The 13,189-nt window shown below is 41.8% G+C and overlaps 1 protein-coding gene across 4 annotated transcripts in view; it reads left to right on the forward strand.

The window, feature by feature from the left end:
* Positions 1-8,716: 8,716 nt before the first annotated feature.
* NELL1 (neural EGFL like 1) overlaps positions 8,717-13,189 on the forward strand; it is a 382,749-nt gene continuing 378,276 nt past the window's right edge. Inside the window, exon 1 of one of the 4 annotated variants that reach the window (XM_082195852.1) lies at positions 8,717-9,104. In XM_082195852.1, coding sequence (XP_082051978.1) covers positions 9,056-9,104 — 49 coding nt within the window. In that variant the 5' untranslated portion in view covers positions 8,717-9,055. The remainder of the gene's footprint in view (positions 9,105-13,189) is intronic. The other 3 variants (XM_082195851.1, XM_082195854.1, XM_082195853.1) reach the window with 3 other exon arrangements.

The raw sequence follows: 13,189 nt of genomic DNA on the forward strand, positions 1-13,189 counted from the left end.
GTTTTTTCTTTCCTATTAAACTGCACCTTTTAGCAGGTTTTCTGTCTCAAATGAAGAAAGATGAGAATGGAATGTCAATGCTTTCAGTTGCAGGCTTGGCAGGTGTTCCTTTGCTACAGGGAGAGGTTAATTTAGCAGATGTTGTTCCTGCTGTACTACCTCTGTCCCTTTTAAAAGTGACTTGAATGAGATCTCACCACCGCTCAAGTCCCAGGATGTACAGTGGTGGTGTTTGCTGGGCTCCTCCCAGTAAGTGTTTCAGTCAGAAGTCCTTAAATGCTGCCACTAGCCACAATGTGTTTATGCGACTCTGTTTTCCTAGCCTGTAGCGAAACTTTGGCACATAATAAACTGTGCCTATTGAACTGCCTGGAACTTAGCATTCCACTGTAGGTTTAAGAAGAAGGGGAGAAAAATGCATTTAAGGTAGTTATGGTTTCTGCCTTTGTGTCACCACCAGGCAGCTAATAACCAAAGAAAGAGAGTGAGTGTGTGCTTTCGATGGGCTGAATTTAAAATGTGAAAGCTGGGCTGGACCTTATTGCTTGCAATAGTATGATTTTGCCCGCCATGTTTTAAATACATCTTCAGGTAACCATTTGCCTTATAGGTGTATTTCATTGTTAGGAATAAAATTAGTGTTTGACTAGAATATATTGTTGTCCATCACCTAGAGTATATAGTGTATTTTGTGTCTTTTAGGCACTTTATTGTGGACCTATCATGGAATAGGTTAATTCTTAATTACTTGCGTAATGTCATAAATACTACAGGCATTCTATAGGGGTACTGCTGCCTATGGATAAAGATATGTACCCTAATCAGGACATTATATTTTCTCCATGTATAAGCTAATGGGAAAAAAATACATTATGTTTCAAAGGATGCATATCTTATATATATATCTATCTATCTTATATAGCACCTATGATGATATACTATACATTATTCATTTAATAAATCATTATTCTTGAGGCCCTACCTCAAATTTTGTATTTATGTGTATAAATGCAATTTACTGTATTATATATTTGCTTATTATATTCTGATGTTACAAATTAGAATCTATCCTCTAATGTATGAGTTCAGGAAAAAATGAACCTAAATAAATGTCCAGTGTTTAAAAAATATGAATTGTTGCTGTGTCTTCTAGATGATTCTTTGTGCTTGTTAGGAAACTTGAGTGGTGACCAAAAAAACAAAAATGATCCAGCGCTCTTAGGGGAATACAATTTATTGCACAGATGCAGGAGCAAATATCAATTAGATGGTTAGAGTCTTAACGATTAGGATGCTCTGCAGCACTTTGAATAATTAATTACTTATCAAACGACTGATTGGATTTGTTTAAATCCTTTTATTGCATTAAATCAATCATACAGAATATTAAATAAAAATAGAGGAAGGAAAAGACATTTTGGATGGAGGACCATTGATGGAGGACGAGGCAGAGAAACTGCAATACCAAGCACACCTTGTTTGGATCGAAACCTATAGAACTCAGCATGTTTTTTGCCTGACTAAACATGCTTAGCATAATCTAAATTGCACAGTTCAGTTAGTCAAAGAGTGTTGAAGCAGTGCTGCAATCATGCCAATTCGAACAAATTCCAAGACCATACGTAACTAATATCTCATTGAAACCATAGCGCTTAATCTGCTTTTTTTGGGTGAGATATCAATCCACAGAAAGCCCAATTGATGTTTGCTTAGATTCAGCAGGAAACAGCAGGTTTTCCTAGGGAAAGCAATGGGACAAAAGAAAAACGTCTCAGACCTGTGCCTCAAAATCGTGGGACAAGCAGAAGTATGGATGAACCCTAAGTTTAATGTGCAAACTTTAATATAGTGACAAAATTGTTCTGATTTCAGCAAAATTTAGAAGGTTGGATCCAGAGTGGCCCTTCTGCAAATGGAAGGGCTCCTGCTGCTCAGAGAAGGGACAGAGAGTCCATGAAGCCTCCCACTGGAAGAAGGAGGCACTTTTCTCTTATTCATCCTACACTGGCTGCCCACACATTACTGGGCTGAGTTCAGGATTTTGTACTAATTTGTGACGCCCTCAGCAACTGCATGGTATCCTTGAGCTAAGGACCACCTGATTCCTTATATTATTCCCCAATCACAGATCTTCAGGGACTCTCTATTAGTGGTCCTTGATGGCCCAGGCACTGGGCTTGTCCCCAGCAGGAGCTGTGCATTCATTAATATGGGCACAAATTCTGTGGAACTCCCAGCTGAGATCAGACAGGTCTCCTCCCTGTTCAACTTGAGGAGCTTGACAAAGACCTTTCTGTTCTAGAAGGCATTTTAAGTAAGTTGTATTAGGCCTATTTTATGTTTTTATCTGTGATTTTTGTGTCGAACTGGCCTATAAATTCTGGAAATAAATAACAAATTTAGCTATAGTTTTTCCTTCTAGACTAGTGTCATTCATTTCAGAATTCCCCTTGCTTTGTCTACCTCTAATGATCACTAGCTACAGTGACTATGCTCTACCTCCATTATGCTCCCAAATACCAGTTGCTTGGAACTGAAGGTGGGCAGAGTGATGGCCTGATTAAACAAGCGATTCATATGTTCCTATGTAGCTGCTGTAAGGCCCGGCGATGACTGCCCTGTACTTGAACTGCAGTGTTCTGAAATCTTGGTCTGGATCAAGGAATGGATTTTACATCACATAATCTGAGAAAAGTCTGATGATGAGACATTTTTCTTTCTATTTAAACTTGAAGCATAATCTATTTTATAACAGCAACCAACATTCCAGTAGACAACACAACAACACAGTAAATAGAAAGGATAAGTATGGTAGTTATCCATGCATGTAACAATATTTTAGTTTCCATTGCAGCCAAGAATACATCTATGCTTGGATAAAGCAGTTTCTATTTCTAGTATAGAATATAAACAATATAGTTAATTGTATTTGTTTTCTAAAACTGGTTTCAGGTGTGATATATATTGAATGTGGAAAGAACTCCCAGTGTCATAAATTTTGGAAACAAGAAATATGTTGACTAGGTACAAGGCTTAGGGAACATTCTATTGTTGTTGTTTTTAATTAATTTTGTTCTAAACATTTATCATGCTTGAGAATACTTATGTCAGAATTGACCCCAAGTTAAGCAACTAGGATTACAAAACATTACCTGATTCTGGAACACTAAACACAAGTTTAATGCAGCCAATTTCCCCCTTGCCAGAGCCATGTACAATGCTATACAGTTTTTTTTTTTGTGTGTGTGTGTTTTATTATAGTCCTTGCTTTAAAGCTCTTTGCCCCTTAGCACCACACACCTGAGGATTAAATGCCGCATGGGATTATTTAGCAGGACAAACAGCTTTCCCTGTCACTTCTTTTAATGAGACCCACTTTCTTCTCTTATGAATCACTGACAGTGATAAAAGGAAGACAAATAGCTGGTTGATGAGTGGCAGAGAAAAATGTGGCTCTAAACTGTCTAGGACTTTTTTCATCAGAAGGGGCAGTTGAGAGGGATTAATGGATGTTATTATATATGATAAATTTCTTCATGATTTTTTAAAATGAGCATTAAGGTGTCCACGGCTACGATGGCTGCTTAAGAGTAGCTAAATATATCAACCAGCAAAAAAGTGCAGCAAGTGAGGAGACAGTGACACATGTATGATTCCTGCAGCCAGCCTTTTTTCATGCCAAGTTAAAAGGCTTTCCCTGGAGAGTTCCTTTCACTGAAAATAAAACCATTTCCTTTTGGTAGGTATGAGAGAGAATGGGGACAATAATAATCCATAGCATATATGCCACCCATATCTATCTATCTATCTATCTATCATCTATCATCTATCTATCTATCTATCTATCTATCTATCTATCTATCTATCTATCTATCTATCTACCTATCTATCTATCTATCTATCTATCTATCTCATTTCTCCAAAAAGTTCTAGAAAGCATACCTGTTCCTTTTGTTTACCTACACGAAAATTGTGTTGGTGACACTGAGACACAGACTGTGTATACACTCCTGTTTACTTGGCATCCAGTGCGCTCCCACTATATGTTTGAGAAGTGGTGTACACATGATATTAGCCACAATCCATATATCTATCCTACAACTATCCTGCCGTTTCTTATGAAATACTGCATTTTGATGCATTTTCCTCAAAACCAACTTCGAATTGAATTGGGAAAAGGAATGACATTGCTGCGTTTCAGATTAGTAATTTGTACACAGTCACAACAACCAAAGTCACCCAATAAACTAATGGCCAAATGGAAATTTGAACCCGGGTCTCTCCAAACGAAGTCCAACCCTCCCTAACCTGCTAAACCTCACAATGCTTAGGGGTTGATTTACCACTCATGTCAGTATAATCAAACACTAGTGCAACTTCCACCCACTAGTGTAAAAACACACTTTTAAAGAAGGATTTAAGGGGAGGGGCAGAGCTCAAGAGTATTGCACATACAGAAGACCCCAGGTTCCATCTCTTGTATTTACAGGCAGGGCTAGGAAAGACCCTGGCTAATCCCTCTCCCCATGCCAAAATTAAAAAACCCAAAAACCTTGGAAAGTGCTGCATGTCAGCGTAAACAATATGGAACCAGTTGGACCAATGACCTGACTTGGTATAATAACTCAATGAAGTGTGTAGAGCTTTACATGCAAAAGATCCCAAGGAATCGTGAGTTAAGGCTGACAAAGATTCCCATCTGAACTCCTGGACAATCACTTCCAGTCAATGAAGACAAGATTGGGTCAGATTCATCAATGGCTTTGAGGCTTTTTCTACAATCAAGTGGCATATAAATTTTATAAAATAAAATAAATAAAATGGCCTGACTTGGTAAAGGCAGCTTCCTATGTTCCTCTTCCCCGCCTTGCACTGTGACTTTTGAAACCATCACATTATGACTTCAGTTGTGGACATCATAAGTCTTCCCCAATTTGTTGAAAAAAACATATATTCAAATGTATACAATTGATACTGGCCTTTGTAGAATCCTAGCTCAGCACACCAGCAGTTCCATCACACAGAGAATATAAAATGGGGGCTATATTGCCTAAGTAAACCCAACCAGTGAGACATGGAGAAGGTGAGGCTATCCACAAATGTTATACAAAGATAGAATCAAAAGGCTGGAAGGTCTCTTGAAGTCACCTAGTCCAACCACCTAGTGAAGAAAGCCCACTGCTGCAACATCCCTAATAGGTGGATGCTTAGAGATCTATTTGCCATATTTTCCTGACAGCGATGTTTTGCCTCATGACTGGCTGAAATGTGTAACTACATAGATGCTGCTTTCCCCAACACTGATTTCCATAAGGCAACCCTCAGCAGGGATAGGATTGTGAAGGACTGTGAACAAGTATTGTTCCTCGACTTCCCACTCAGTCGATGAATATTGTTCCTCTACCTTTAACACTAGGCTTGGGGTGGGGAAATTGAACTAGTGAAGCTTCTCCTAATAAGGAGATAAATTGGTGGTGGTGAGGGAAACATCTTCCCCTCTTAATTTATTTACATCAGCCTGTCCTGAAAACTACAGGAGGAAGGCCAGGAAAAGGTGGCAAGATCGGATGATTTCAGGGCCAGACAACCCTGGGGAACATACAACTGACAGAACAAAACTTACTAAGGCACCTGTGCCTTTAAGAGAAGCCCAGGAAGGAAAATTCCTCCAGGTGCAGTTTCTCCCATGATTGCAAACTATGATGAGAAAGGCAACACCTGGTGAAATTCTTTTAAGAGGGGCCTCTCAAAAGAGCTGCTGAGGTAAGGAGGTGGGTTTTCACTGCTAAATTTGCTATGGAGGAAGGGGGGAAAGGCAGGGTGAACTTTGGGCCAGAAACCAAATGCCATGGTGGACAGAAGCACTAGGCTTGGCTTTGTCTTCATACTCTGTACATGGCTAAATAGAAAAGGTCTGAGGAGGAACACACGCCAAGGGACTCATGGTTAGGTAGAAGAGGCAGAAACCTGAGGGGAAAGCAGGCACAGGAAACAGTATAAACTGCTGCCACGTAACCATTTTGCTATCGTCATGGGCATTCACCTCAACCCAAACTGTGGAGGAGTGTGCATGCAAAGCCCATTCCCAGCATGATTTAGACCAAACTTTAGGTGTGCACTATAAAGAAAGTTTAGGAACTGTGGGCAAGTTGTCTTTCCACAATTAAGATTTTCTTCTGAGGCCCTTCTCCAGGTTTCCCTGTCATTTGAGGCAAGGTGGGCGAGGAACACAAAGAAGTCTTTTAATTGGATTGGAAATGTTAATGTTGAAGGATATGATATAAATGCTTAAGATAAATTCCAAGTCCATCCTCTGAATCTGAAAACATACTGCTACTACTAGCATACCCAAGAGAATCTGCAGCAAACTTTGAATATGACGAATTTTATCCAGTGCATAGTGCAATTGCCAGCAACTTTCAGTTTGCAAAGATTACTTTAGGTTTGCAGGACTCCTTGTCACTGTGATATTAATGGATTCACAGTGATATTAATGAATTCACAAGCCTTTGCTGGGGAATACATAATGTACTGCTTGTAAATTGGATTTTCGTGTTTCATAAAATCTTTGTTTCTTCCCCACCCCCTTTAAAAAAAAACTCATTTTAGTTCTTTTGCTTTGCATTGGAAGCAAAGTGTCAGTTTTAGTTAGGGCTGCCAAACCAATTATTTAAAGTCAAACTATGTGGTGTAGAATTTGGAATATATGCCAAGAAACTAATGCTCCTATTTTATTTGTAAATCTGAAAAGTTCCTCAGAATACAAAGGCTGCAAAAAACCTTGAAGGTTGTGATTGCAATGTTCTGTATTCCAGCTATATGCAAACAGAACCAGCTGTTGCAGAACGAGCCCAACAGGTAGAGAGCAGGAAGAATATGCTTACATTGTGTGTCATTTGCTTGCAGATTCCTGAAACTGTTTTCATTCTCCACATATTCTTAATCTACTCTGAATCACACAAAATTGCTGCTAATAATGCAAGAAAATGACAAATGCAATCAATTAACAATTAGCTGTATCAAAATTGCTGGTGGTTTTGGATGGGGAAGAAGTGTTTTCATTGCGGTTTCCCTGCCTCCTAAGACTGTAAATGCTAAGCTTACTTAATAGGTGTTTAGTTCAATGGATCTGTTAAGAACAATGGATCCATTAAGCTCAATTGATCTTAAAAGAATTTACTTCTGTGCTTAGGAACACACTGCATGAATTCTCTTATTTGAACCTCTACAGAAAGCTTGCTTACAGCCCTGCTGCTGCTGAGCAGGATTTCATATTCCTTGGTTACAAGTTATTGGTTACAACTTCTGTGCGCACACAATTATTGCTGAAGTCAATGGGACACAGTTATGCCAAACTGATCATGGCACTGTTTGCTGAATTTTGATTATTTTTTTTTATATAAAACAAGTCACAGCAGGATGCATGCCCACATACACATGGTTGGGAATACAGTGGTACCTTGGGTTAAGTACTTAATTCGTTCCGGAGGTCTGTACTTAACCTGAAACTCTTCTTAATCTGAAGCACCACTTTAGCTAATGGGCCTTCCTGCTGCTGCTGCTGCACCGCCGGAGCATGATTTCTGTTCTCATCCTGAAGCACTATTTCTTGGTTAGCGGAGTCTGTAACCTGAAGCATATGTAACCTGAAGCATATGTAACCCGAGGTACCACTGTAAGTCCCATTTAACCCAGTGTGGCTTACTTCTAAATAAACATGAATAGGGCCAAGAAACCGAGGTGATCAAAGCAGGGAAGTGTGGCTGGAGTCCAATTCTCATCAGCCCCAGGCCAGCATGACCAATGGTTGGGGAGATGTGAATTGTAATCCAACCACCTTTGGGGAGGTGTAGGTCCCCCCCCATCCCTGGGTTAAAAGGTAAGCTCAGGCATAGGCAAACTCCGGCCCTCCAGATATTTTGGAACTACAATTCCCATCATCCCTAGCTAACAGGACCAGTTGTCAGGGATGATGGGAATTGTAGTCTCAAAAAAACATCTGGAGGGCTGGAGTTTGCCTATGCCTGGGTTAGCTGTTTGCAGTCTTTCACTGCCTATCTATTATTAATCAATATATCTAAATGGTGTCAATGGCTGGATGGATACAGGCAGCTATGTTCCCGCTCAGCAGCAGATGATGGGCAGTAAAATCTTCCCTGCTACTTGGCAGGAGGTTTCAGACATTCAAGCCGCCCTCCCCTTGTCCTCCGATAGTTTGTTCTTGGGTATATTCCCAGGGGCAGGCAGACAGAGAAAACAAAACGTCTTGGACTATCACATTTCGTAGTCCAGATTCTACTACTTTAACAGACGTGTGGCGTGTCCTCATTTGGCAGGTATATAAACGCATGGATGGAAAGGGAGACAGTGGGGCTCGGAGCCCTATCAATTAACCCGAATAAAGCGATACTGTTTTGTTCTCTCCCCCCCACCTGCCGTCGAAGCGCTCTTATTTATCACGCAAGGCGAATTATAGCAGCAGCAGCAGCAGACTCCTCTCTCTCTTTTTCGGAGTAAGTTGGACGGCTCTCTGGACAGCCTCCCTCCCTGTTCACTTGCCCAGGTTCTTTCAGAAGATGCCTTTGCCTCCCTTTTTAGAGGGGGTTGGTAGTGCTTCAGACTGATCCATTAGGCGCCAAGAGGGGGATCCGCTCAAGCGATGAGCTCACGGTGCCACTCTCCTGGCGGCAGGCGGAGGCAACTGGAGGCGGCGGAGGAGAAAGAGCTGAACAAAGATTGAGCGTCAGGCTGGGCGTGCGCCGCGGAGCCCCGCGGGGGAAAGGCAACCAGAGCCGGGATCATCCCCGAGGAGAACACGTGGGCTCTTCCAGGGTAGCAGCTCTGGCCGCTGGTTGTGTGCCGCTGTCTCTCTCTCGCTCTCTCTCTTCTTCCTCCCCCCCTCCCTCCCTCCCTCCCTCCCCATCTCTCTTTCTATTCGAAGCCCTGGCAAAACGAGCGCTTCAAGTTTGGAGGCTCCGCAGCTCCGAAGAGTGCTTAGAGCCAGGCTCTGCCGTGCGCCGGGATCTCAACGGGGAATACAGCGCGACCAGCCCAGATGGATGTAATTGTAGGCGTTTGGGTTTGCCTGGCAGCTGCGAGAACAGGTAAGGCAGAAGGGGTGGCGGACGGAGATTTTTTTATGGGGGGGGGCATCCCCGCCCCAGCAGCCTTGCACGGAAAGGGAGGTGCGAAGCAGCTGCAAAGGCGCTGCTCTCGACGGGCACGGGGTCATTACGGAGGAGAATATATTAATAGGAAATAATCCTCGCTCACGCATTCGGTGTATCTGTTGCAAAGACAATAGATAGCTAGTTGGCATTGTGGAGGAGCCGATCTCTTCCCCTTAGGGGCTATCTCTCTCTCCTCCTCTCTTTTTGAAAAGTGGGACCGGGGACTATTCTTGCTCTAGTCCTCCAGCCGCGAGTTAGCGCAGAAACTGGGCTGCGTGTGAGTGAATGACGGCGAGGATCAAGGGGACAGAGGGGAAAGGGGTGGGGTGTTCTATCTTTAAGGTAATCGATTTTGTGCTGAAAAGCCACCGTTATGGATTGTGGCTTTTGGGGAGGAGGGAGCAAAAGCCCAAGGGCTGGAAAGTGGGAGGAAAAGAGATCTCGGTAGTGTCGCTGGCTACCTTGGAGGTCCAGAAGGAGACCCGCGATCCCAGGGCGCCGCCGCCTGCCCCATCCAACCGCCTTTCCCCCGTTTTTGCCGCGGCTTGCGAGGCGGAACTCGGAAACTTTGCATTGCAATGGCAGTAGCTCTCTCAGGACCTTGCAAGTCCTGCCTAAGCCCCACCCCAGCCAATCTGTTTTAGGAGGCACCGGACCGCTTCAGTGGCAGCGGCGGCGCGCGGTGGAAGGAGAGGCTGCTGAGCAAGCCGCTTACGTTTATCAGTCGTTACTGCAAACCCCAGACCCACAACGTCCCCCCCCCGCCCTAGCCTTCTGATCCCCCTTTGTCAAGCCTTTTATGATTTGTAAATTGATGTGTTCATATAACGCAAGCAGCAGTTTAAGGATTCATTCATCCCCTCCTGTGAGCACGCTGAAAAAAGCAGGTGACTTCTACCTGCCAGAGGTAGATAATCTCCTTGTCGAGGCTCGCAAGACAACGAGGGTGTGTGTGTGCGTGCGTGTGCGTTTTAAGATGAGCGTTATTCCACCAGGGATTTCTCCTCGCAGAAAAGCGGGAGTGCCTGTTTCTGGGCTTTGCACATGGGTGGCACTCTTTTATTGTCTTCTCAGCCACGGACATGCAGTTAGCTTGGCTTTTCACTGAAACTGTTATGTCGGATCCAGGAGGAGGATAAAATATAGGGAGGGAAAACGCTCAAGGATAAGATCAGCTGGAGATATTGAAATCGGATGCAGTGATCCTAGCTCATCACAATGGCCTTGATGAAAGAAAGAAAACAGCCACCATTAATCGGCTGCTAACAGTTCAGGGCGCTGTGTGTATGACAAGTGGTCTTGCTTTTCCAAGTCTAGTTCTCAGTGAGAAATCTCCCTGTTCCCCTTTCCAGTTGAGTGCCGGAAACGTTCTGGACATTAACTTTCTGTTGCTTCCCGAAGATGAGTTCACTTGCTCGTTTTGATTATTATTTCTATTTTATAGGCTTTAATCTAGCAAAAATTCAGGAAATGAAAAGTTTGGGAAATCTTCCTAGACATCCATCCTTCTTTTTGTTTGCTTACGAAGAAGGTGGAGAGGATTTTAAGTATTAACAGTGGAGAGCTTTAGGGAAACCCACTGCACACCACTTTAGAGAATGCAAGAGATCAGGTCGCTAAGGGTTTCTTTGACAGACGGAGGGGAGTACAAACAGCTGGTTTCCAGAATGCTTTCATTTCACATGGTGGGGAGCAATCTGCTTAATTCTGGCATTTATAATAGTGATTTGTCAGAGTACTCCTGTTCAAGAGGGATGGGAAAAAAGAACCTTCTGTGTACATCTGATTACCCGCCCCCTTTAGCTTCCTGTCTTCTAGAACACACTTTAATTGAGACTTAACTGGAGCAAACTGTTTTTTAGGGCAATCTGATCATAATGTTGAAAGCCTGCAGAAGGAAGAAATGGATGCATGTGGGCTGCTATCCTTATGTCTTTCTCTCTTAACAAATACTTGCTACATTGGTTGCAGTGGGGGCCATCTTAATTAAAAAGGGTGCCTTAATAGGAATAGTTCTCTAGGGTTGTCAATCCTGTATGTGCAGTTAGGAGAATTAGGAAAATTTCTTTTAAAAAAGGAATTAAGCAGGAATAGTTTGGGCTTTTTGCTTGTTTCTTTTGTTCTCTTCCCACCTGTTTACAGAGTTTTTTAAATAGACTCTTTGCTTTATATGATTTTGAAGGAAGTTAGATTTCTAAATAGTTTTTTTGTAGATATTGCTTCCCTAGTTGAAATGAAAATCCAACATTTCAGTATTTCCCCTTATCCTAATCTGTGTCCAAACCCTGCAGGTATAAGGCATACTTAGTAAGTTGCACTGAATTTAGCATGATTTAGACTGCAATCCCAACACCACTTACCTTGGAGTAAGCCCCATTGAATTCAACAGAACTTTTGAGTCAATATGGTTAGGGATTGTGCTGTTACTTCCTAAAGTAAAGCATCTTTAGGGTCAGTCTAGTGGGCACTCTTTTGGAGATGTCTGTGAAGAAAATATCTTTCCTTCCACAGATACATCACCAAGATTGCAAAATTTGAGCTTGTATTTGATATTCAAGCTATAGCTAGTTTTAAGACTAAGGGGGCAGATCCATTAGAACACCTGTGCTTAGGTGGCTCCTGGAATAAGCTTTTATGGTAGTTAGGTAGTTGGGACTTGCGTTTGTTTTAAACTGCACATATGATCCCCTTTATGTCAGCTTGGATATTTCACTAGTCAGAAAGGAATTAAGCAGTTTATTTCACTAGGGTATTGAAAACAAGTCTGTAAAGCACTTTACATCAAATGTGCTTTGGAGTGATTAATAAGTATGGTCCACAAATGGGAAACTCTTTGGGCATAAGTCATCCAACATTATGCAGTTTATAAATCCTATTTGTTTACCTAGGGGAGAGTGATACATGAGCCTTTAGCCCTCTTTTATGGAAATCACTGGGACTTGAATGTTTAACCTTGAATGGTTGTATCCTTGTCTGCATAGGCCATCCATGCAACTTGCTCATTCTTGAATCCTGTAAATAGGATCTAATTAACAACCAGGTCTTTACTCGTAGACCCTCATGTGAATAAGTTATATGGATGATGCAGTTAGATGAAATTTTCTCATCCATAAAATTACAGCAAAATGTTATGGCTTTGCTATTTAGATTTTTGTCAGACAAGATTTTTTGTTTTGAAAGAAGTTTCATAATAGTTATGAGCAGTAAATATTGCATGAGGATGGTTAACTGTAAGTGCATTAAACCGAATGTTCCTTCTGTATAGGCAAGATGAAAGCAAAGAATTCAGACCTGGGGGTGCATCCATGAGATACTTAGGCATACAGCAATCAAGTGAAGCTCTTCAATGATGGTCATGTTCCAGGTAGCCAAGAGACTGATAAAAGCACAGTAAGGTGGGAAGTCTGTAGGGTTTTGAGTACAAATTAGTTACTTTAAAGATACTTTTTCTGTTGACATGAGTAATTACTTTCCACAATCCTGTGAATAGACCTTTAACATTAGTGGGTCAAATTCTTTTCCTTCTCTTTGCAAAATTTAATACATAGGTGCAAATTGAAGATGTAACTGAAAGTCAGGATGTGGGTTATTCCCATCAACTGGGATTAAGAAAAAAAATCAAACCCAATGATTTGTGCTACTTTAAAATGGAAAATGATTTCCATTTAATGGCTCTTTTTAATTTATAAGAAGAAAAACGAATTGCCTTGTCTCTTTGTTCTACTTAAGGCATTAGATATAAATGAAATAGTCACCTGGGCTCTTCCTTAAGATCTTTGAAGGAGACAGTTTCTTCTCCCATTGCTTCGCGGCATATACTTTTGGGACATGATCATTTTCCAGATTTGCAAAGGAGGGAGAGTTTTCTTTGTCATTTAACTTAGTAGAAAGAAATTAATTATGGGGCCAAAACATTGCTGTATATATATGAGAGCCACCTTTGGTTTGAGCAACTCATACTTTGCTTGGATATTAACAGCCATGTGGATAGAGGCTGATTGTGTGGGACTGAGCATTGT

The sequence above is a fragment of the Podarcis vaucheri genome (genome assembly GCF_965113315.1).
Source record: "Podarcis vaucheri genome assembly, chromosome: 1".
Lineage (NCBI taxonomy): Eukaryota > Metazoa > Chordata > Lepidosauria > Squamata > Lacertidae > Podarcis > Podarcis vaucheri.